Source organism: Spodoptera frugiperda, chromosome 15 (genome assembly GCF_023101765.2).
Source record: "Spodoptera frugiperda isolate SF20-4 chromosome 15, AGI-APGP_CSIRO_Sfru_2.0, whole genome shotgun sequence".
Lineage (NCBI taxonomy): Eukaryota > Metazoa > Arthropoda > Insecta > Lepidoptera > Noctuidae > Spodoptera > Spodoptera frugiperda.
Genome location: NC_064226.1, coordinates 13,759,763 through 13,784,568, shown reverse-complemented (window position 1 = coordinate 13,784,568; position 24,806 = coordinate 13,759,763). Strand labels below are relative to the sequence as shown.

The following is a 24,806-nucleotide window of genomic DNA, read 5'->3' as shown; positions in this document are numbered from 1 at the left end:
TATTGATTTTCACTCAAGAGTACACTCACGTTTGTCTCGTCTGTGATTTCTCCAAACACATTTTCCATTGCACAAATATATTTTTGTAGAAAATTGTAACGTGTTTGTTTCCAGAATATTTCACTTCTGCTACGCGATTGATTTCTCTCGGACTGCAATTCGGTTGATGGCTACATACAAATGTTGTACCAGTAGGTTTGGAACCGATTGACCGGACGGCTGCCATTTTGTTTACAAACGACCGTTGCACCGAAATCACTAGCCTTTGTCAATTGTCGGCTTCGTATTGGGCATAACGTTTTCATTAGTCTGCAGTATTTTAAAAACCTATTGTGCCATACATTTGAATTTTAGAACGAAATTGAAATGAGAACGTTGTCCATGATTGCCTTTTAAATTACTTTAAAAAGTATTCTGTTTGAAGTGTAAAAACCTTGGGTGAAATATAACAGAAAGGCTGTCATAAATATCCCACACGTTGAGTGATAACTTCTTGAATAATTCCGTAGTGTCCCGGAGTTGTGGCGCGTCTCAAACTCATTACTCCAGTTACCGCCACGTGTTCGTTATAGACTTAATCTAACTTTGCCTTTGTCCTGTCCTCGTATTATTTTAACTTTCATTATAATGAGTAGTTTTAGAATTTGTAGTGTGACGTGGTCGGAGGAAACTGGATTAACTTGGTTCGTTACAAACTACGTGTCTTTAAATGTTACTTCTGCTCTTCGGAGTGAAACAGCATTCAACGTTTGACTATTTTGAATACTGTTTCACTCCGCTTTTCCTTTACTCTTGCATCTTCTTCTATGTTTAATGTACTTTTACCTTTAACTTTATTTTTACTTTTATTATTTTTGGTTTATTATGTTATTAGTTTATTAGCAAAGTAGATTTTGTTTTTTACAAAATTCCGTATGGCGGTGATATTTTTAACTGTTTAAAGCATGCTCTTGCATCCCCTTCCTTGTCTTGCATTTAGAGGTTCTCACATTTCCCTTTCGATCCAAGGTATATATTTTACGAGGAACTTCGATAACTTAAAGATGGCAGGATCAAAGGATTGCGAATTGTAAGTAACTCGGCACATTTTAAGCCGATACCGAATAATGGGCTTCGAGACGTTTACAACTTATGAAATCTGGCGGAATTTTATATCCAATAAAGTATGCAAGAGGGAAAAAGGGACGAGAAAAAATGACAAAACGTTTCATTACGAAATTGCTTCCTCAACAGCAATCTTATCCCCTAAGAAGCCGGCATTGTATGGCGAATAATGGGAGATTTCCGCCCCTCGATTTGATCCTGCTTTCTTAGTACGTTGGCATGTGTACTTGTATGGGTGATGGGTATTAGTGCATCTTGTTTGAATGTGTCAAACTACACCGTGTTTCGCCCTGACAGTTGGATCTGGTGCTAAAAGATGAGGCAGGCGGAGATCTATCGGACTTCATAACAAATGGGGAGTGGTATTTAATAGGTAAGTGCAATTTCAGGTGTTTTATTTAATCTTTATTTTTATATCTGTTTATTTTCTAAGTTTTTATTGTTAAGTTCAGCTAAGTTACTTGATTGTTGAGTTGTCCTGATTTTGAATTACTGATTCTTTTCGTTTATTTTCATCTAACTCAATCCGTTCTTGCAATAAAACTTAATATGACACTTCATCAAACGTTACCAACAGGAATGCCAGGCAAAAAGAACACGATAACATACGCGTGCTGTCCAGAGCCTTACGTAGATGTCACGTTCACCATCATGATCAGGAGACGGACGCTGTACTACTTCTTCAACCTCATCGTCCCCTGCGTGCTGATCTCATCCATGGCACTCCTCGGCTTCACATTACCACCGGACTCCGGAGAGAAACTCACGCTTGGTCAGTATCGTCCTTTGTTTTTCTTCTAATCTTTAGTACGTGCTTCGGTTTAGTATTCTCTGTCATTTAATTGTTTTTTAAATTGTCATGCTGATGTGACGATTTGGTTTTTGCCGAAACACGTGCTATGTTATGGCGCTGTAAATTCTTTACTAGATTTTTCATGATGTTAATTTTTAATCTACATACTATTTAATTCGAAGAACCATCTTGTATGTATCTTTGCTCAGAATGTTTCATTTCTGACGCTGAAGAGTGTCTTTTGTTAACAATATAATCTATTATCATTGATAAAGAAATGGGTTTGGTGTAACTCTATATCTCAAGCTGGCCATATTAAGCTATATCACAGAAATGTTCTTCCACTAAATTGGGTTTGTTGACAAGTGAATAACGTGGAACATAAATATCTACAAATACGTAGATATAACAAGTAAAAGAGATGCGGAAGAACGGAGCGAAATCGTCGTTCCATTTTCTTATCTTGAAAAGGCCACATTGTGCATATTCGTATCGCACTTCGTATATAGCACAAGTGCTGATGTACGCTCGAGTTTGCAGTGTATTTTATACTAGCTCTGTGCTGCGGTGTTACCCGTCTCCCTTTATAGGACGTCGTGGTATGGTGTTAAGAGTCTATAAACCTTTCGCAAAGATTGACAGTAAAAGTCTGTGGGTTACGTTATGAAATTAGATAAACACATTGGAGGTAAATTGTTAATTTTATTATTGGAGTTATTGTATTAATTTCCTTCCAATTTTAGGATCGTATTTAAAGATAATAGAAATAATACAGTAAACAAACACATTGTATTAGTAGTTTTTGTTAAACACAAAAACTTGAAAGCAATTAAGGTTTTTGTAAATGTCTAGAAATTGAAGTGTAACGTAATTATTGTAGTCTATCGTTTGTTCTAGTAGTTATATCACATGAATATACTTGGAATAACACTAATGATGTTGAATGAATGTGGTGGTCATTCAACGATAATGACCACACAGAAAAACATTAGATGTTTTCATTACATGCGATCAGGCATTTAGTGTCGAGGTAATCGAGTGCCTTCTGTATTTATTACAGCTTTCTTATTTTATTTTATTGGAAGATTTTGTTTTCATTTAATTGTTTTATTATATGAGAAATAAACTTTCATTTACCATTTTTTTAGACTAGTACATTATGACTAAGCACATAAGGCACACAATAGGAATAATGTTTTATATTTAATGTATGCCTATCTCTCTACCCTATTAGGGATAACAGTGTCTTCACAAAAGGATACATAGTATAGGGGACATTTCATACATAATAATATTCTTAATAGCTCACTGTAAGGTAGGTACAAGAACATTTCACTGATCCACATTGGCCGGTCGACAGGTGTGACAATCTTGTTGTCATTGACCGTCTTTCTGAACCTGGTCGCAGAAAAGATGCCGTCCACGTCGGACGCAGTCCCTCTAATAGGTACCACCACGTAGGACTAGCGACCAACCGTAGTGCACGCTGCTAACGTTCTCTTGGAAGGGAAATTAAAGGAGTTCTTCAGGGATGTGTTTTAGGACCAACTGTATGAATAAAATGTTGATACCCAAAGAAATTTCCACAGAAACCAATTTAAAACTGTTCTGTAAAACCATTCCATCTAAAATCAGAACTGAGCTACACAGATATTGTTAGAAGAAACACAAGTTCCAAGAAAACCAATTTGAAATATTAAAAATCCAATAAGAATTACAAACGCATTTAATATTCATCTCAAACCAACGATAGAAGCAACAAGAACCATTTAATATTACACTGTGGAGGCGAGAATTAATCAGAAATAATAAACGTATACCGTAAAAGCCAAGAATTCACGGCACAGCTTGTTGAACGTACCGAAGGGGTAATAAAAGTTTTAAGAGCAGTTCGGAAGCAGCGTGCACTGACATGAATATTAGATTGTCTAGAATGTGCTATGACTTTTTGTGTTGGTGTTAGTTACCCGCTAAACCCCAGACAAATATGTGAGACGGTAAGTGTTTACTGGCGTAGATATCATGTCGACATTGTCATCATCCATAACATTAGCGCTCAGGGAACGACACATTACGATATTAAAATTGCGATCGATACGAAAATTGGAGAGTTGATAAACGATATCGACGTCAGTAGGGGTGTTAACCATGTGTTTGATTGCAGGAGTCACTATTCTTCTCTCGCTGACGGTGTTCCTCAACCTGGTAGCTGAGACCCTGCCACAGGTCTCCGACGCTATCCCCCTGTTAGGTACACTACCCAAACCTAACCCACACCGTTTGTCCATCCCGCTTGTATCCCACATTTATTTTTATCTTCATACTCATGGCCTCCTGGTACTTTTATTTCATCTTTCATTCTCTATTTTTTATTTTACTTCAGCTCTCATTTGTTTTTGTTATTAAAAATGAACAATTAATAATTATTTTAAAACATTACAAGGAGTAAATTATGTACGTTTAAATGAATTCAGATTGTTGTGAGCTTAAAGTTGCTATTGAGTGGTTTCAAGCTTTCACGTTACTGTCTGTCAATAAATAACGTCAATTATTTACGAGACGTTGTTACAATGCTTTTGCTTAAAAATAAATTAAATCGAGAATTCATTCTATTGGAAAGTAAATTACGAAAGTCGAACATTGAATTGTTGTGAAAGTATTGTTCTTTTACGTATTTTCTTACAATTATTTCGGTTATAAATCTTGGAATCGATTTCGTGATTCTTTGCTTTAGCTTTGTCACTAATTGATTATTCATTATTTTGTTTCTTTGATCGATACACTTCTGTAACGATACTAACTCTCTGATTTGAGTGGCATGGCATGTGACTATAACTTTGTCAAGAGTTTAAAATATTTTTGGACGCCGAAGGTAAGTTCCGATATTTTTATTCTAAATGTTTACACAATCGTATTTTTATTATCTTCAAATATTTATGTGAGTTTGCTGTTTACGTAATCGATTCCATGGTGTACGGTTTTTGTATTTGGGTGTTTATTTTGGATGTTAATGTTTTTTGGAAATATTTATTTTATATCCATAGGCTCAAAGCCGTGGTTTCTGGATACTTGGAGGGTGGTGTAACTTTAGCGATAACTTTTATTAAACCCTTCTCCTGATAAAAAGATGACATAATATAAAAATGATAAAACGCCAATGATAAAACCCTCTATAATAGTGTTTGCATGACTATCCTTATGTTTCGTTTATGATTTCACTTGAGCCCCTGATACTGACTCAGCACACAAACAGGACGAGATCTAACCAACGATGATAGACTGGATGGTACTATAGGTTTAACATTGTAAATAGAATATTTTGATTTGTTTTTGTTTCATAGTTTATATTGATCTTTGCAGGTGTTACAATCCTCCTGTCGCAAACTGTTTTCTCTCTATTGGTGGGACACGTCATCACAAAAACCTCTGAGGCGATCCCCCTAATAGGTGAGAAAAGTACCACGCGTTTGTTACTTTTTTTTCTTAAATAACTGAATTAAACATGATGATGATTAGTTTTTTTTTATTAAAACAGAATGCAGCGTGAGGAATATCTTGGGGTGTCGAGCCTAAAATGTCCCTCTGCTCATTCATGAAACACCAACTTAACAAAGATCTAACTAGATATTTTTGCTTGAATTTTTGAAGGAGAGCGTTTCTTATATTTTTCTGTTTTCAACTTGCATTTTAGAGTCTCGCCGTCTCTGGAGACTGATCTATGCTTTTACAGCGCTCTTGCGGCTCTCTCGACACTTGAAATAGAGTTATTGCACTTTAAATTCGTGCTGTTGAAATATGTAGCTAAACAGACTCTATCTAAAGGTAATTTCCTGAATATACTGACACTCGATCTTCTTGTAATGTATTAAAATAATGACTAACATTACTTCTTGGTCCGTTCATTCAATTTTCATTTCCAAATCTATTTTACTTTCTTCGTTTTATTTTCTATTGGCCTTTCTGTAGACAGCCGACAGGCACGCGGCTACAGACGTCAGCTTCGAGCATGATTTTGAACTGGTTGAAAAATAAATAAAAAAACGGCAAAAGTTACCGTACAACTCTCCTAATCTAAATAAGCTTCTAAATACTTAATTGCTTGTAGTTTAAAAGCAGGATTTAAAGTTAAACAACAGTTTAAAGCAACAAAGTGGATGCGGGTAGTGAGGGTCCAGCCTCCAAGTATCTCGTGAACTTCGGGTCTCAACTTGTCGGGTCTGTTACTATCCCTGTAATTGACGAAATGATAAAACTTATTGGAACCTTTGACAAAGGTATTTGTTGAGATAAAACTTAGACTAGACTGACCATTGACCATTGTAGTAATTCTATAGCAGAATCAGACTAGTGTTTCATACTTGTGTTCATGTTCTCAACTTCAAATAACAATGTTCTGAAATGATAATGTAACAAATTCCTTTGTCGAAGTCACGCCTCTTGTAGCGTCACTTACAATTTAAATATGTTAATAACTTGGAGATTAACAGCAATGTCGTTACAGGAGGCGGCAAATTATAAACTGAAAGCGCTTGTCCAAAAGAGATAATTGTCAATTTAATGCTCAAAGTAATCAAATGACAGGCACTTTCTTTGGCATAAACTAATAAAATTAGGTGATAAAGAAAAGAGGAGCCATAATTTGTCGTGTTTATTACTAACAGTTTGAATTTTCAAAGATTATTGTTGCGATAGACACGACAGAATATCATAAAACGTTGACTCATTAAACTTGATACCGTCAATGTAACGCATAAAAGCTAAAACTCATCTAAATGTAGATTAGAACATCGCATGTACAATTAAAATGCATGAATGTGGCTTTCTGTGTCATTGTTAATTAGATTATGATATAGCTTTGGACCACGTGAAATTACAATTAAAAATGTAATTATAAAACTGTAAGATAAACAATGAAGTACTTAATTTATCTCCTTACCATTCTCATTTATTGTTCGTGTTTGTTTGTCACCTTAGATTTAAGTAAATGTAAATAAAATTTTATATTGACAGTCCATTTTTAAAACAGCTAATAAATCAATAGTTTGACCTTGAACTTTTGTCAAAGTAATTAATATCTTTAACTAAAAAAACAATTTCAAGTATTCCAAGAGAATAAACAACTAATATCATCAACTTAATGAATATGTATGCAACGTGTAAAACTACATATTGTATGTAACAGGGACATACTTCAACTGCATCATGTTCATGGTAGCGTCGTCAGTGGTATTGACAGTTGTGGTACTCAACTACCATCACCGGACCGCAGACATACATGAGATGCCGCAGTGGGTGAGTATTCTGATACAATACTTATGTACAGTGCAAGAAGTTGGTATATGCTAAATAACATTTACAATAATGTAAGATAAATTCAGATTATTAAAGTACCAAGTTAGGTTAGATCCATGTTATAGCCACTAGCAATTTATTACACTCTCAATAACCTTTCAGTTGATTTTGTAAAAGACAGAATTTGATACCATTGATTATGGATCTTATCCTAAATATCTTATAGATTGAGTTCCACAAGAAAGAACAAACCGAATGGTTTGTAAAAGGAATATATATTTGTGACAGATAAAATCAGTGTTCCTGCAATGGTTACCATGGATTCTGAGGATGTCAAGACCAGGGAAGAAAATCACAAGAAAGACAATCATGATGAATACGAGGATGAGGGAGTTGGAGCTTAAGGAGCGGTCGTCGAAGTCATTACTGGCAAACGTACTTGACATAGATGATGACTTCAGGCACGCCCCTCCACCTCCTAACAGTACAGCATCGACTGGGAATTTAGGACCAGGGTCAGTATTCACTCAACAATACGTAGATAAAGATTATCTTTAACTTTAGAGAGCGTGATGTTTATATCTAGCATTATTTTGTCACGTAAGATTCAAACAAACAAACAAACTCTTCAGCTTTATAATATTAGTATAGATTTTAGAGAGAGTTTATATCTAGCATTACTTTGTTACGTAAGATTCAAACAGTCTGTAGATAAGTATAATTGTGTGCTCTTGTGACCACAATCAATGTAACCTGATTGAATTAATAAGCACATGCCAACAATGTCTACAAGTGTTCGAGGTATTTTCTTACCGAGAACTGTTTTATATAGGCAGTGAGAAACTTAAGCAAAATAAAGGTTTTCTTTATTTATCTTCTATTTCTGGAACAGTTCTCAAATCAATATTAACTTTATTTTTACAGAAATCTCTTCTCCTATTTGATATTTCTATGCTTACATACTTTTTCAATTTCACCATGTTGATTTAGGTGCTCAATATTTCGCACGGATTTCCGTCGGTCGTTCGTCCGTCCGTCCACTATGGAGGATGTGGGCGGCGGGCTGGCTAGCCACCACAGAGAGCTTCATCTCATCCTGCGGGAGCTGCAGTTCATCACTGCAAGGATGAAGAAAGCAGACGAAGAAGCTGAGCTGATCAGCGACTGGAAGTTCGCTGCTATGGTTGTTGATAGGTAAGATTAATGTGAATATTTCTCATTTACAAATGATTAATCTTTCTTTTAACCTTTAGCCAACAAAAAAGATAACCTTTGAGAAACTGTAGATATCTTTATCTATTCAAATTGAAGTATTTTTTTACAACAAATCTGGGTTAGCATCTCCGCCTACAAGACATGATAATGATATTATAATGAAAGTCTGATACAGACAGAACATGAAGTACAAAGAAAATGATCGGATTCAATTCGATATTCACTTAAATCCGAAAAGCTCCAGTGAATTGATTAATGAATATGGTGAAACTACATTCATTGATTTATAACTGTATTGTTTTCACAATAAAGGGGATTAACCAGCATCGAGCCTTTGTTCCTACTTAAATGGACGATATTGATATTTCATTTCCATATGACAATACAATTTTTGTAGGAAATCTTTTTAATGCTACATTTTGTCAGTATTATTTTTTGATATACGAGAAAACGATTGGTCGGTAGTTAAATAAAATTAACTGTCACAGAAATGGACGATTGTGAAATCGTTTCGTGGAAAGGGATATTGTAAAGATAAATGATAAAGACAGTTGATTTCTTAATGTTGTAATAGAAAATGGAATGTACGAATATATTCTGAGAGTTAAAACACACTTTTTAAATTAAATACAAGTCAAAATCACATTCAGTACCAGAGACAATCAGGCAATAAATATATAAAACGAACCACAAAGTTTAAAACTAAATAACGTAGCAATAAACGTACAACAAAATTTAATTAGCAGTGAAAAGGTCGTAACTTGGCTTTTTATGGGCGACTAACAGCTACCTTAGTGAATATAGCACTGTACGAAGCTTCTGTAACAATTTATATGACAAGGATGAAAAATGGTGGCTTGTCACTTTGACATTAGACAGTTATCCTCCTGTTCCATTCTTGTAGGTCTGTGGATAACGCAACGGGCGGAATGTCGAGCGAGGTTCAACGTACTGTGACGTAAAATCGGCTAATGCAGTCAGACTGAAACTGTCGGATAGGATAGAAAACTCCGCTCCGAAACCCCGTTGTTTAAAATCCTGACATTTTATATACAGTTGGGATTTTTAACTGAAATTCAAATTAGATTCTTCATTTTGAAATGGAAACGAAAATGCATACAATCCGATACACGGATGTTTGTGGATTTGAATTTCAATGATGTGGTTTTAAATGTAGAAGGGATATAAAAGAGTTCGGAGATTTGAAAATTAGATTGTATGTTGGAGATAATACAAATTATTCTATGTAAATCTAGAGTTACAACTTTATTAGACGTAACATAGATTGGCCACTACAAAATAGATATATGGCCGCTACAATGTACATGTGTTGTAGAAATTAGGTATAGTTAAAGTACCGGACCCGGGTGTTCCCCAGGGCGTTATCTCTAAAACAATTAGGTAAGTTTCTCGACCTGACCGCTTACTGTTGTCCCCAGGTTTTGCCTGTTCGTGTTCACACTTTTCACAATCATCGCAACAGTGGCTGTCCTGCTATCGGCACCGCATATCATCGTGCAATGAACCAACTACTAGGTGCCTCGGGTGTACCGGCACAAGTATGAGAGAACTAATTATTAGTATGCCGATTTGTAATTATAATTAATAATGTAATTAAAATAAATACGTGTTTGAAGCGCACACGTCTCCTTAAAAGTCTTAAGACATTAAATTACGATAAATTTACATTATTATAGTTAAGTCGAATGCTAATGGAAATTTCAGCCGGAGCCAGGTATTACATTATGAAGGTCGTTCTGTTTTACGTGTTCTAGTGGCGTATTGTTGTGTAATTATCTTTTTACGAATGAAAGAAAATATTCAGTTTTGTTTCGTAGAATTTACAAGGCTCCTTGAGCTCAAATTCCCATTAGTAATTATTAAAAAAAATGTGATGTTGACTAGGATGTTATACAGATAAATGTTGACGTGTCTAATTTGTTAAAAAACAATATTAATAACTTTATCTAAACGGTTTGTATAAACGAAATATTAATGAGGGTTAATTTGATGGAAAGGAATGCTTTGCTGGCACAGAGTTGCACTGATTTAGAAAAAGAATCACAAAAGTTTGTCTGGAAATTGAACTCTTCGAATGAAAAGTGAGGTTTGATCAAAAAAGTTTGTAAAACAGAAAGTTTGGTTCTGCGTCAATGCTGGAATTAAAATTGTCGTAAATTGAAGGAAAGGAAAGTCCTTTGAAAAATTAGATTTGAATCGGTATCCTTTTTACACGTAATGAGGGAACACAGACGATGACAAAACCTTAGGGTATTAAGTAATGTACATAATGGATCAAATATCGGTAGAGTCAAGAATAGCTTAACGATTTAAGATTATTCCATTCGATATTAATATTCGATTAGCGAAAGTCGCTACGTTTACATCGTTACATATCGATTTGAATCGATATGTATTATATAGATTGGGACATTAGTGAAGATTGTGAAAGTAAATATTGTAATTATTAAATGAATATACTACGAAAATTTAATCCAGGAATTGTTAAACAGTCATGGAATTGATAAGAATTCAACATTTAATACGGAACCAAAGATAGACTAGGTCTAGCATCACGGGGTTGAATAAAAACATAATTAGATCCGAACGCGGAAGGTAACGAGTATTCAGTAGAGAGGTTTTGTTAATAAACGTAATATCAAATAAAGTGACAACTGTTAATATCTCGTATCGATAAATGGTCAGTTAATATGAATCGTGTAAAATTATGAAAGTGTATCGATATGAGAGTAAGTCCCTAGCAACAGAAATAGTAACTGATATTAGACATCGGTTTGTGTTAATGTAATGCTTAGCGAAAATATAACAACGCCGTTAATATCACTAACCAACACGTAATGGTATATAATGTACATACAGAATAATGCAGTGTGTATGTATTTGTATATAAATTTTAGAAAAAAATCGGAAAAAAGACTAAAATATCGCATTTTTCACTCTAGTATTTATAACAACCAGTCTTATTGGGCAGGAATAGTACACTATTACACGTAAGTACTATATACTGTCTTTATATTGATATCATCTCGTAAGTCAAGCGTTATCTGATTCATTTCCAACGTAGATCGAAGGGAGGCGATCCGAAATATTGTCGCGCCCAATAAGACGGCACAATGTCACTTCGACGAATGTTCAATTGAAAAACTTTTTGATTGAAATTGATTGTTATCGATTCCAATTCGTCATTGTCTACTCAATTAGAACCTTTTAGCACATACTGTAGCATCTATATAATAGTCGTATTATTTAAAAAATAAACAATTTAAAGTCTTTATCTATGTCCGTTCCTCGATTTCACTCTTATAGATGTCGTGATAGCCTAGTGAATGTCGTGTCCCTTGATTTAAGCTAAACTTATAATGAAATAACTATTGTTAAGGAAGCTCATTAAAACTAGATATAAAATTTACGCAATCTGAGTGTTTTGCATAATTATTTAATATTCTTTTTGATATAAAAATAACAAGAAAATGTGTTTACACGAGCAGTTGTAGTGTTTTCTTGGATTCGCAATTGTGAGTCTAGAGAGGCTCGGAACGATCGCGTCTCAAGAGAAAAATACAGCGTGTTCTCAAATTGTATTTATCAGAGTAATGTATCATTGTAACTTAATTATGTTAATGATTCCTGAGATTATGAACGTTGTCGTTTTGCAGAATTTATTTCAAACAGTGTGGTGCTGCATGATATCAGGTGTCGACATTTTCTTTTCGTATTTATAAATTGTTATAAGTATAATTTAAAATTTCATAAACCCTATTGTTATCTTTTATTGTGTATATTTCAATTCGAAAGTGATGATAAAAAATAAAATTTGTAAAATTAATTAATATATTTAATTAGATTTGTTAGTGCCAAAAATAGGGTTTATAAATATTGAAGTTAAGTTGGTTTTAGGTATAAACGATGAAGTTGAGATGATTATTGTAAAGAAAATATAAAAACGAACTAGGGTCTTTGTTAACATGTAATTTAACTGGTTAATGTTTGTATTGGGCCGCGGCTACGGGTTATTCAGCCAATTTTAAACTTATTTTGTTTGAAAAAAATAAATGAGAGGTTGTGAAATCGAATGTTAAGGCCCGTGGTAGCGGTTCAATGATAAAATATAATAAAAATATTGATAAATAAAAAAACGAGTAGAAACGATCTACGATATAATAAAACCTGAATAATAAAACGCCTGCATGGGACCGGGTTAGACTATAAACGAACAAAATGAACTGACGTACGTAAACCACTTCATATGAAACGCAAACACATTTTACAAGCAGTTACTATTGTTTTAATCTCTCACTTTTACAACATTTCGTATCTTGTAGCGAATTTTCTGAAACTTTATGACAATTTGTTCACACTTCAATGTCAATACAAATTGTATGGGGGAACTAGCAACACTGACTAAACATTTTCTTCTAAATAATTCAAAATTAATTAAAGAGTAAACCAATTTTCGGAGCCACATTTAAAAAAAACCTGGCCGTATTGATGACGTGATTCGATATTTGAAAAGTCTATTTCATATTTCAAAAAGAGAATCATCTACTAACAGTTTCTTTCAAGCAAATAATGACATTATTTGACACATTGTGTCAAAAACATTCGGAAAGTCGGTGGAGTAACGTTTCCTCAAATATTTTGTAGATTTTAATCTTTAATCTATTTCCGAATTTCACTTAACTCTGAGGAACAGTTTACACACTATCGTCTATTTCTACACTAATACGTATATGTATACACATCTTTATATAATTTTAATGTTTGTATGGCATATGAAAACTCTTTGATGAAAATTTCGATATTTTTTTAACTATATGTAATTTAGACCAAATTAATTAATGTTTTTTTTAATGAACTCTTTTAATTTATACAATACTGGCAAAGAATGTACGAATCAGAATGTTTATGAGAATTAATTATGTTCTTTATAATTTTATACAAAATTGAATATTTAAATATATATACGTACATATGCCATACAAACGGCTCTGCATACTGCACAACAGAAACAAAATGCTTTAATCGTGAAACAGGTATTTTGGATTTCCATGTATATTCTACTTCGGACGCTGTAAACTAAGATTTTAACTATTTCAAGTCTCATCTACTCTTGTGTCGTTTATTTAGCGGTAAGGAATTTACAGCTATTTTGGAAAAAGCAAACTTGTTTATCAAACATTTTGTTGCCAAGGACCTAAGAACCTAACGCTATAGACTTAAGTTCTCTCTCAAAAATACAATTTTTATGTTCTCAAAACATTTGTCGAAGGCTGTTTTCTTTCATTCTCTGAAGCAATCTATTTTAAAGAAAAGTCAATTTTAGGATACGATATCGATGCTCGTTTTTCTAAGATCGAATAATGTAGTGTACCTTTTCACGTAACACGTGATGGCGGCCGATAGTGACATCTTGTTTGCTCAAAGACCCGCCGCCAACGAAGCCGCGATACAACCGACTAGTCGAGCGCTATTGACACATGTCGAGTCTGTTACTCTATGGACACGAAAACGCGGGAAATACCTTTGAATTTAGAATCTGTAAAAGTTGCCACTACGAAAAATATTTTTGCCTCTTCTTGCTTACTGTTTTCTTTTTCTGTAAGTTTTGCAACAAGAGTAAATAGACAGAAATTAAATGTTACATTAACACAGTTCAAAGAAGTGGTTCTTTCGTTCTTTGGCCAACAAATCTAAGTCTGTCTCATTCAATCGCTATGTAGGCTACATCTATTGACATTACACCTGGTGGTTGCTCGCTTACTCACACCATCTTATGTATGCAACAATTTAATATACTTGAATATTTATGTTAATAAACTCACACATTCTCACACGCGCTGGGTGTAGCTTTAGTACCGAACCAATTTCAATTAGGTAATTTGTTCATACAGCCTGCTTTGTGAAATTGTTACAATTAATTAGTTCGTTTCACAGAATTATTTGTTTTAAGTTGCTGGGAGAACTTAAACGGAATATTTTCTTGCAGAACCTTTAGACCTTTAATGTTCTCGAACAGAGGATTTCATTAAAGTATTATACATATTCATGGCTACGCCTACGATTGTCTGAGATCAAGGAGAAATTATTTTCAGTTATGTTTTACCTCGTGTTTGACGAATTTGCTTCTTTTTTCCTTTAACAAAACAAAATGGCGGATCGAGAGCTACACCCACGCGCGTTCAGAAACACGTAATAACATCGACCAAACTTATTTTCAACTATCGAGCTTCTCAAATATAGTTCGATATTTATTTTACTAAATCACACATAACTCCACATTGTGTTCCTGTGGCTTAACCATAGTCGAAATAATTAATTAAAATTATAATAAAAATATATACGACTGCAGTAAGTTGATTAAATACAGCCGAGTGTAATGTAAGTTTATAATGAAAAGCCCCTATGGAGGTTTTTATAATAGATGAAAAATAATAAAAAATAAAATACAAAGGTAAATTTGTAAAAATAAATACAACGGGTAAAATGTTTATTCGTTAAATTGACTATCGTAAGTAGTATTCGATTTGTATAAAACTAAAATAAATTAAAGCAATCTGATTTATAATATTCTTGTCGTTTTATTTGAACACCCTTTGTGATATACGTTTTTATATTAAGTACATCATCTCTTGGCCAGTTTTATTAAACAGAAGAAGATAGTCGATAACATTGTATTGAAAAAGCTGAAAATCGTATTGCCATTGAGTTATTACCTCCATGCAACCTTCAATGGATCACTTCTAAAACATGGAATCAAATACATCAATGTATTTGCCGAATACGTTTTCAATTAAAATTTCAATTAAGTCGCGAATTTGAAATAACTGTGGACCTGACTATTTGCTCAATGAATCTGCTCAGTTTTTACCGATGAGTTGTCTTTTTTGGGATCGTGTGTAGCTTATTAATAAATTTTTGAAAAAATAATATGTTTTGTTGTTTAGTTATACAATAGTTTGATTAGAAACATTGAGTAACTATTTAAAGTTTGTAATTGAGTAAGTAATGCTCGGTTATTACCGCAAAAAGAGTAATGACCAAGAAATGTTTAAGCGTAACGCATTCATTGTACAGTAAATAGATTTATATTTCCACCAATAAAGAATTATTCATTTGAGCGAGTTTATTTCTACTCTTTTTACACGCTAGGCTCTTTCTATCCGACTATTTGTTGGTATAGTTAACGCTTGCAAGTTTAACAAAGTCATTTATGGGTCCGTTCCGTTCGCGGTGGAAAGCGGGGTTACGAGTAAGAGTGGTTGTAGGGGGCTAATGGTAGCCAATGGAGTGGTTCTGGTAAGGAATCTCACATACTTTTGGGCAAATTTATATGAGCGCAGGCGTTGAAGGCGTTGAAACAAGAATCCAACACCATCAGCGAGCATTTTCGCTAGGTATAATAATGATATTATGGTTTGGAACCTGTGTGTTACCATTTTTTTTAATAAAAATCTAGAAAAATATGTTTTTATATAGACACATTCTAAATTCCATGTAGGTAAAGACAAGGGGAAAAGCCAGTATATAAATATGAATAGTTAAAAAATATGTATCTACTTATATTTAGGTTATTATCACTTAATAGAGAACATGAGAGAAAATTGGGCAGCCAGCTGCACATTGGCGCCATCTATAAAACATCGTCAAGGTAAGTAGAAACATTTATTATTCAATCTATTTTGTATAAATAAACGCAAAATCTCGATTTATGTCCTTTTATACCGAAATATTAAATGGATTTATATTGAATGAATGCTTAAGAAGAATAATTGAATGAGAATCTGTCAAGAATCGATAAGATTAATATTACCGAGACAGGTGGGAGGACACTTTAATTTTCTTTTGATGCCATTGAGCTCGGAGTTTCGTTTGGGGTGCCACCTCATGACAAACTTTTAAGAGCGAAATTATGTTCATTCATGTTTTCGTTATTATGCTTCGAAGAATACGTACTTATTTAAATGAATAAAAATAATAATGTTATTTGTTACTAATACGTACATATAGATACTAAAGAAACACCGAATACATTTAAAAGAGCCGTCTAGAATAGCCCACTTATTGTGCGCTAAGCCGACCCAATTTACGTTCACTTTACCACTACATACACTCCTACTCAACGTATTTGCACAACTTTTGACGTGACAGGCGGCAGGTGCCACGTTATTGCTTATCTGCCAGTCGACGGGGGTTGAGTAGGGGGCAGCCCTGTGACACGGCAGAAATCTTCGACAATCCCTCCAATTGTCACAGGTGCTACTATAAAGGAGTCCATTGAAATGTTTAGCTATTTGTGAATTAAATATTTGGGATTTTAAAAGGTTGTTTGAGAATTTCAAAAGCTTTTCGTGGTAAACATTGTTTGGACTAAATTGATTTTGTTTCGTTTGGAATGTTTACGGTTTATCAAGTAGACCGATGCAGAGTTTTTGTTTGTTCAACTCAATATTAACGGTGTTACTCGGTACTTGTTTAATTAATGAGATTAATTTATTTGCTTTACTTTATTCATTTTTGGGTAAGTTAATGGAAAGGGTGACGTGGTTTATTAATTATTAATCGTAAGTAAGCACGAGGCACTGCAGTGCATGTTGGATGATATTATAGTTCTAGTTTCACGTTGAACTTGTAGTTCAACTGCCAAAAAGCATAAGGTGCAATATAAAAGCATATCTGCCTCACTCAGAGTAATAATGGGAGCGACTTCATTTATGACTTTCTAAAGTTTTACACACAGTTTCTGCTATCTTATACTGAGAAATGTTCTATTTTACTAGCAAAACTTTAGATTCATACTTATATTTTATAGCAAACTTAGTCACCGAGGCTTTTACGAGACACTATGGGACAGCAAAAATCCTTTGTTTCAACAAAAAGCTGGGAAAAAAATAAACATTTTCCACTGCTACCTGACAAAAACTCCGCTGTATTAAGCTATCAAGCTGTCAATTTGGCGTCCAGGAACAGTGTTCTTGTGCAACGTTAGAATTATGCAAAGCTGACTGCGATAGCAAAAAGCGCTGCCGATATTAGGTACGGGGAAAGCGGATTATAAGTACTATGGTTTATTCTGGCCTAGATTCGGAATACGACCCCAGTTTAACTCGGAAATGGTGGAAAATAAAGTTTTGTCGGCTCTGCAGATATTAGGTTCGTTGTACTTTCTCGTACTACGGTTACGTAGACTGATTTATGTAGAGAACTGTACTGTACACAGATTTCTTAGCGGTTGGATCGCGTTTTTATGGAGCGGTGTCAGGTTGTGGCAGTTCTTTGGAATAGATTGCAAGGCCTTTGTTTAATGTGGCAATGTGGAAGTAGTTTGTTTATCTTTATCTCCGTATCTTTACATTGCTACATATTCTGATATTTACGAAAATTTTTAAGTCAGTTTCCGTCAACTAACTCCGTCTTTTCTCTATCGTAAAGCTAGCTATGATTTTTATGATAACCTCTTGAGTATAATACATAAGAGTCCTCTAAATTCTGATACCGACAGAAATTTCCAAGTAGTTGAGACGTTCAAAGTGTTGGCGAAAATAAAAAGAAAAATCACAGTCTCTCTTTACATTTGACAAGAAATTTTGTCGCCTCCAAATAAGTGTCGTGAACTTTTTCATTTAGCTGCTTCGAGTTTAATGACTTCTTTGGGAGGCCAGGGCCGTACTGAGGGGCTCCGAAAATTATTTTGTTAAACTTAAACCAATTTGGATAATGTATGTTTTTTGTTTTGCTGTGTTCGGCTCTTTTTTGTTTTGTTTTGCTTTTGTTTTATCTCCCGTGTCGCAGGCTTTGTTTCTTGACTTTTGAGTTTCGTTCGGAGTATTGTAAATACTTATGGAGCTTTCCTGGGTTGGCTTATTTTGTACTGCGAAACTTTGAAGGTTGCGAAACCTTCATTCTTATCGTTTAGTAAACGATAACAGCGACGTATTTATCTGGCTTGGGGATGTATCATGTTTGGAAATTTCACGTGTTATCTCGTTTGTTAAGACGACATTTTTACGTACGAGTACGAGTTACGTACGTTTTTACGTATGGCGCTGTGATTGGTTAGTTCTTTCGAGCCGGCCAATCACAGCGGTGAGCGCGCTCTAGTTTCGATTACGTTAAACGTAAAATAAACTCGTACTTAGGGTAATGAACATAGACTTATTATAGAGTAAACTGTCTCTCTCTTAATTATTTGGCGTAAACAGCATTCTAAACTACAAGTATTTTTTAATTATACATAAAATTGCAATACATTTTGAACCCAATTACTTAGCCCTTAAAAATGACATTATCTTCTAACTATCTTAATTTCTTTATTACGTAGTTCTAACTTTCTTTTACAAAGCATATTATAACTTCACCTTTATAAACAAATTCTTGGCATCGAATGGTTCTGAAAAGGTCGCCAAGTGGCGTAAAGTACGAACAGCACACGAGGGTGTGATAAGGTGAAGCCGCCGCTTTCGTGAGCTCATACAAATTTGTCATAGCGTCGCGATACTTCCCATGGGTGCAATGTTAAGATGTACCTTGTAATCAATTTGATTGAAAACTTTACATACAAATAACTTTTTTTTTATGTAAGAAGTTTTATGTTCTGATGTTTATTTGTCTTAAGACGTTTATTGACATTTGACGACATTTTTTGTGTTGCATATTTTTTAAATAATTATTTTATTAGTGATATATGTATTAAGTGATTCAAAATAGTAATAATCCTTACCATCTTGCCACAAAATCACTGATGCACATTCCAAACCCTCATTCTTCAGCAACTTCACAAGAAACCACTGAAATAACTCAGTGAAACGAAATGGAAACTTGTAATTTTTCAGAGGAACACCCTCTTTCCCTCCTCCCGTGTTAGTTACACTAACATATCGACGGTAATCAGTCGTAGGAAATTGAAGCAAAAACGTTCATCGACTAGATGTTGATGCGTTTATGAATTTTTACAAGAAATATAGATTCAGGAAGGTATATCGATGATTGGTGATCTTTCATCTTAGTGAGCGAAGGGAATGAAGAAATGGGGGTTTTTTAATATTGTTTTTTTTATTTTAGTGTTGGTCTCTTTAAAAAGACCTATCTGGAAGTCATTGGGGGCGGCCTATGTTCAGCAGTGGGCGTCTTGTGGCTGATAGGTGATGATGATGAATGATAGAAGGCAACTGAACATAGAGATCCTATATTATAATAGGAAATAGTTAACTCTAAAGCGCATCACATACAGTTTTGTAGAACTGCGAGCTTAGCATACTCTAACCAACGCGGCCGCATGACTTATGTCGGGCTGAATACGATAACACGAAGTAGAGAAACCACCAAACGAGATTAGCTACGTAATTTATTAACCCTATATTATGGTCAACGAGCCACCGTGAAAACATTTAGACCAAACATCCACCAAGCGTGAAGCCACTTACTTTTTACCGGCGGTTTTGGACCTAACAAAACAGCAAAAACGCGCTATTCCGAGTAGTTTGCGGGAGTAAACTGCCGGCTAATTTTTTGTTCCTATCGCGGCTACCGAATTGAAGCCGCGAAAAAAGGCTATAAAAGTCTCACTGGGCAGAACTGAGCAGGAATGGGTGGGAATTGGTATGTCTAACCTCATAACTTGGGGCAAACTCGATTGGAACTCGATTCGATCTTAAGTCGGAGGCCATCGAGCCATACCAAGATTGGATTCAGTAATAAATAGTTCTTACTGGCATTCCATTCTATTACGGTTTGGTTGGAACATCAATTTAATGCTTTTTGTTGTTTGACCAGAGTCCGGGAGTTGAGGTGGGATTAAGCTACGGTTTACGATGCAAATTAATATCATTCAATTGAATATTATTATGATTTTACTGTTTAAGTATATATTTTTGTCAGTTACACAAAATGCCTAATCTCGTACAACATTGAATTCGATTAATAAGAATTAATTTGGCAAAGAAAATCTACTAAAGTCTTTTATTGCCAAGATATGCAGAAGTTGACACAATGCATTGTATTTCCATCTTATAAATAGTGCATACACCAAGGATAAACAAGACCGACGTTATGATTTATTACAGAGTACACTAGCATACACAGCGCATATTGACCGTGGTCAAAGTATGTCGAGTAAACTGAACTGGGCGACAACATCGAAGGAATCTAAACCATACTATGAATTGCAAGTCAGTTGTCCTCTAAACTACTACATCTCTCAAAGTTGTGGCGTATGAATTATTTATATAGCGCCCGCACCAAGTACGTCTTGTGAATTGGGTTTGACTTACACGGAGATACGTGCACACATTAATATGGGCACGCCTGTTTGCTAGCTAGCTGGTCTTCAGAAATTCTCTTGGGAATCTCGTACGTAGTGTAAGTATTATAGATATAATGATATCGAAATTGGCTACAATAATTTGTCATATGTTTAAGAAAAACTTCGATAAATATACAATGCGATAGGTGTGAGACTTCTAACCCGTTAAGGCTGAGTTCTACATCTAATTTTATCGACAAAAGTCGGGGGTCGAAGAGGTCAAATCCCCTCCCCCTAAAAGTTATGGCTATTTTAATATTTTTTTTACTTTTTTTGATATCAAAGGTTGTTTGCGTCGTAGAAACAAAAAAAATACGACAAATGGTAGCTTGGCTAACTAATTCATTACTTTTTTCATATGTTTGATAATAATGTTTTGGTGAGAAAAAAAATCATTTGTGAATTATTTTTACCGAAAAAATCACTATTTTCCAATATTTTCAATTAGGGGTTCAACCCTCCATATTATTTTTTCTGTCGATAAAATTAGATGTACTACTCAGCCTTAACGGGTTAGAAGTTCCACCCCTATCACATTGTACTAAAGCTTGTGTCTACTGCAACGTAAAGAAGAGTCACCCAAGCCTATATACACATTTACAACTTCATTGTTTAAATAAGTAAAAGTTAATTCTCGGCAAGAGTATCTCCAGTAAGCTGCTTGTAAGAGGAAACAAGGCTCAATCCGTGCTAAACTCAACCATCAATCACAATTCTATCCAAACTTAGGGACTAAGTTGGAAACAAAATCTTTGAGACGGCTCCACCCGACCGAAGTTAGGATTTAGGGTTCATCCAGCGACAAAATTAGTGTTTTAATAATTAAAAGTAAAACAACCCTGTGCGAGGTTGCTATAACTCGGGCGGGTGACAAAAGCCGGTCATTAAATTTAATATTTACATAGCGCTAGTTTGCTACTCGACCCGGTTGCCGGCTGCGGTGTAAAGAGGCTGGCGGATTCAGAGAACTTTTTAGGGTTTAATATTATTTCATGACTTCTGTTTTTACCGGTTATTAGTGTAGCAAAATACCTAAGACTGCGAAGCTACACTATGGAACGAACGCCTAGTTTCAATGTAACTAAGAATTATTAAGACATCACTGACAAACGGTGAAGGAAAACATCGTGAGGAAACCTGGGCTTATAATTTCTAATTATAAGCATTGAGCGAGCGAGGTGATTAATGCTCGAACCTTCACCATGTGAGAAGAGGCTTTGGTCAGCAGTGGCCACTTATAGGCTGATGATGTGCAATGTAACTAAGAGATGAAAAACTGATTGAAAAACAGTAACTATGAAGTTTCTTGCTCATTCTTCTTCATAAGAATTTACACCTGGAAACGAGCAAGTAAATTCTCTAGGGGACTGTCTGACAGACAGGCATATTGTATTACTTTGTATCTCTTATCTGAAGGTGTATTTCTAATAATATTTTTTTCGAACATTGGGTACAAACATGAAATATGAACACTCGGTAGCTGCATCAACAGACAGCGACCTTTGATTCAGTTCACGAGGAAAAGTTCTTCTGTGACATAGCAACATGATAACCTTTGATTATTTAATTATCTTTCATACAAGTAATTACCTGTCTCACTTATCCAGCACAATTTTCCCTATATATGAGAGAGATAGCACCAATCTGTTAGCACACAAAGCCATGGTTTAATCCATGGTATTACCGCAGAACGTCTGTTAAACGATATTAGGCTGTCCATTGCAGTAGTGTATTGGTTATTATTGGAATGTATTGTTATGTACTTATTGGTTCTATGTAATTATCTATTTTGCGATGTGTAGAAAGATAGTATATATGGTATTTAATAGGTATGATATTGGTATATTTTCATTTTAGAAGTTTGTGATTAAAACAAAAATATTTTTTTTAATAACACAAACTTTGTCATTGTTGTGTCATGTATGAGGGTGCGGGTCCGAAACCTACCTTTAGGCAGACGGTTAAGGAACACATCGTGAGGAAACCTGGGCTTATAGCTTCTAATTATAAGTTTTTGTTGGTTGATTAGATCAATCCCAAAAAATACGACGCGAGTCATGAAGTTTCTAATTCATAACAATAATAATTCGACCTATAAATAAAGACTAGGTCATTGACCTCAGCAATTCTTATTTAGATACAAGCAACTCTTTAATTATCGAGTGTATCCCTGTAATAAAACAAAATCACTAAAAATCAAACGCTGGAACAAAATGACCCTTTTCTTTTAAAATGTAAAGAGAATTTAAAAGAAATTTCACGAGCCAGCTTTATAATTAAAATATTTAAATACACTGTGATCAAGTGTCCAAGGAAAGTCGGTAGTAAGAAGATGTTTTCTAATGTTATATTTTAAATGAAGTCGACCTAACCGTCCTGACCTTTGGAGGTTTTTAGAGCTGTGGATGGCCCTACGGGTTACCGGGTTTCTGGCTCTAAGCAGGAGTAGGAACGGGGTGGGTTTTAGTTAGCTTAGTTAGCTTGACATTTTCTCTTACACTTCTCACCTAAGACACCTAACCAAGCGGGAGAAGTCAGACCACCACAGATGGGGCCCAGTAGGGGTGATGCCTTATCCGGAGCTGCAAACCTCCTAGCGGGTTAAAACAGGAGGAAGGAACGGGGTGTATTTTAGTCAGTAAGAGTCTGACACTCCCTCTCATCTCACCGAAGGTAGGAGAAAGGATTCGATGACTTACCCCACAAAGAAACTTTGGGAGGTTTATTTTTGGACCTTTGCAAGAGGAGATTATGGCAAAACCTCTTAAGTAGAAGAGTCCTACTCCTACAGTCGCAGAATGTTGAATACAAAACAAATCGAACTCACTGCAGTAATTGCTGGCTAATCAGGTAAAATTATAGTTTAACTTTATTAGATACATACATGCCTGACTAGACCTACGAGTACAGTTGAAGAAATTGTAATAAGATCACTCTGTAAACGTAGACATTGTCTTTCATAGGTCGTTACTAACATTCCTCATTCCAATTGATTAAATTGTTTAGTTTATTGAAATTACTTTACAACTCCTGTTAGTACAGATCTTTGTCTCTTTCTTTTCTATGTAAGAAAAGGTTTTTGTGACAGGGATGGATATAAGGACTATCGACTTTCGTGTTTTCTTTTGAGCAATTTAGGAAATTTCGAAAAAGTAATGATTAGATAGATTAAAAAAAGACCATGGATGTAAAGAACATTACAATTTTATTACACACTTGACACCCAGCACCATTAGTTTGACAATATCATCAGAGGACCAAAAAGATAGACTTTTTTTACAAGAAATTAAAGTCCAAAACTTGCTTTACAAGAAAACCGTTTATTTCTTCCCGATAGATATTGTTTCTAAGGATAAATGTCGGCGCTCTACGTAGGTGGACCTGCGACGACATTTAATAAGTCAAATGTCACAGAGTAGGCTGTCGGCTGAATTCCTTCATTGTTACATTTGTAAAAACAACAAACGACCGCACGATCATTGAACTTGGGAGTTTCTGTAAGTTTGTGAAAGAACTTGATATAATAGGGATGATGACGAGGTATGAAAATTAAACATCTGTTTAGTCCGTCATCTATGTAATGAAATAATATTGGACACGTATTTTATTTTATTTATCGTATAAGATAACAATACTTAGATAAAACGAATCAAAGTTTCATCATCATCATCATCATCAGCCGAGAGACGTCCACTGCTGAACAAAGGCCACCCCCTTGGTCCTCCACGTAGAACGACAAGCCGCCACCTGCATCCACTAGCCCCGCGACGATGTGGTCAGTCCACCTAGTGGGAGGTCTGCCCACGTTACGTCTTTCGGTCCGCGGTCGCCACTCGGTCACCTTCCTGGCCCAGCGGCCATCAGTTCTTCGAGCGACGTGGCCTATCACCTAATCAAAGTTTAGGAGTGAGCAAATATCAAGAAATATAATAACACATAATAGCAAACACAGTTTCTCATCTATAGCTATAGTTAGTATAGTATAGACGGTGTGATAGTTTACAAACAGCCAATTAGGCGAATTAATATTTTAGAGTACATGAAGCGAGCTCTCATTTGATAGATTTTGATGTCAAACGTTAT

The 24,806-nt window shown here is 34.9% G+C and overlaps 2 protein-coding genes across 6 annotated transcripts in view; both read left to right on the top strand.

Annotated features, from left to right (window-relative positions):
• Window positions 1-14,992, top strand: part of LOC118271171 (neuronal acetylcholine receptor subunit alpha-7) — a 100,637-nt gene extending 85,645 nt beyond the window's left edge. For 2 of the 5 annotated variants that reach the window (XM_050698623.1, XM_050698624.1), the window contains exons 6-12: window positions 1,402-1,477; window positions 1,682-1,876; window positions 5,258-5,344; window positions 7,080-7,189; window positions 7,478-7,704; window positions 8,180-8,383; window positions 9,844-14,992. In XM_050698623.1, the coding sequence (XP_050554580.1) occupies window positions 1,402-1,477; window positions 1,682-1,876; window positions 5,258-5,344; window positions 7,080-7,189; window positions 7,478-7,704; window positions 8,180-8,383; window positions 9,844-9,928 (984 nt within the window). In that variant the 3' untranslated portion in view covers window positions 9,929-14,992. Of the gene's footprint in view, window positions 1-1,401; window positions 1,478-1,681; window positions 1,877-4,061; window positions 4,149-5,257; window positions 5,345-7,079; window positions 7,190-7,477; window positions 7,705-8,179; window positions 8,384-9,843 lie in introns of all 5 variants that reach the window. The other 3 variants (XM_050698621.1, XM_050698622.1, XM_050698625.1) reach the window with 2 other exon arrangements.
• Window positions 1-24,806, top strand: part of LOC118270005 (uncharacterized) — a 226,449-nt gene that overhangs the window by 41,750 nt on the left and 159,893 nt on the right. The gene's annotated exons all lie outside the window — the stretch shown is intronic.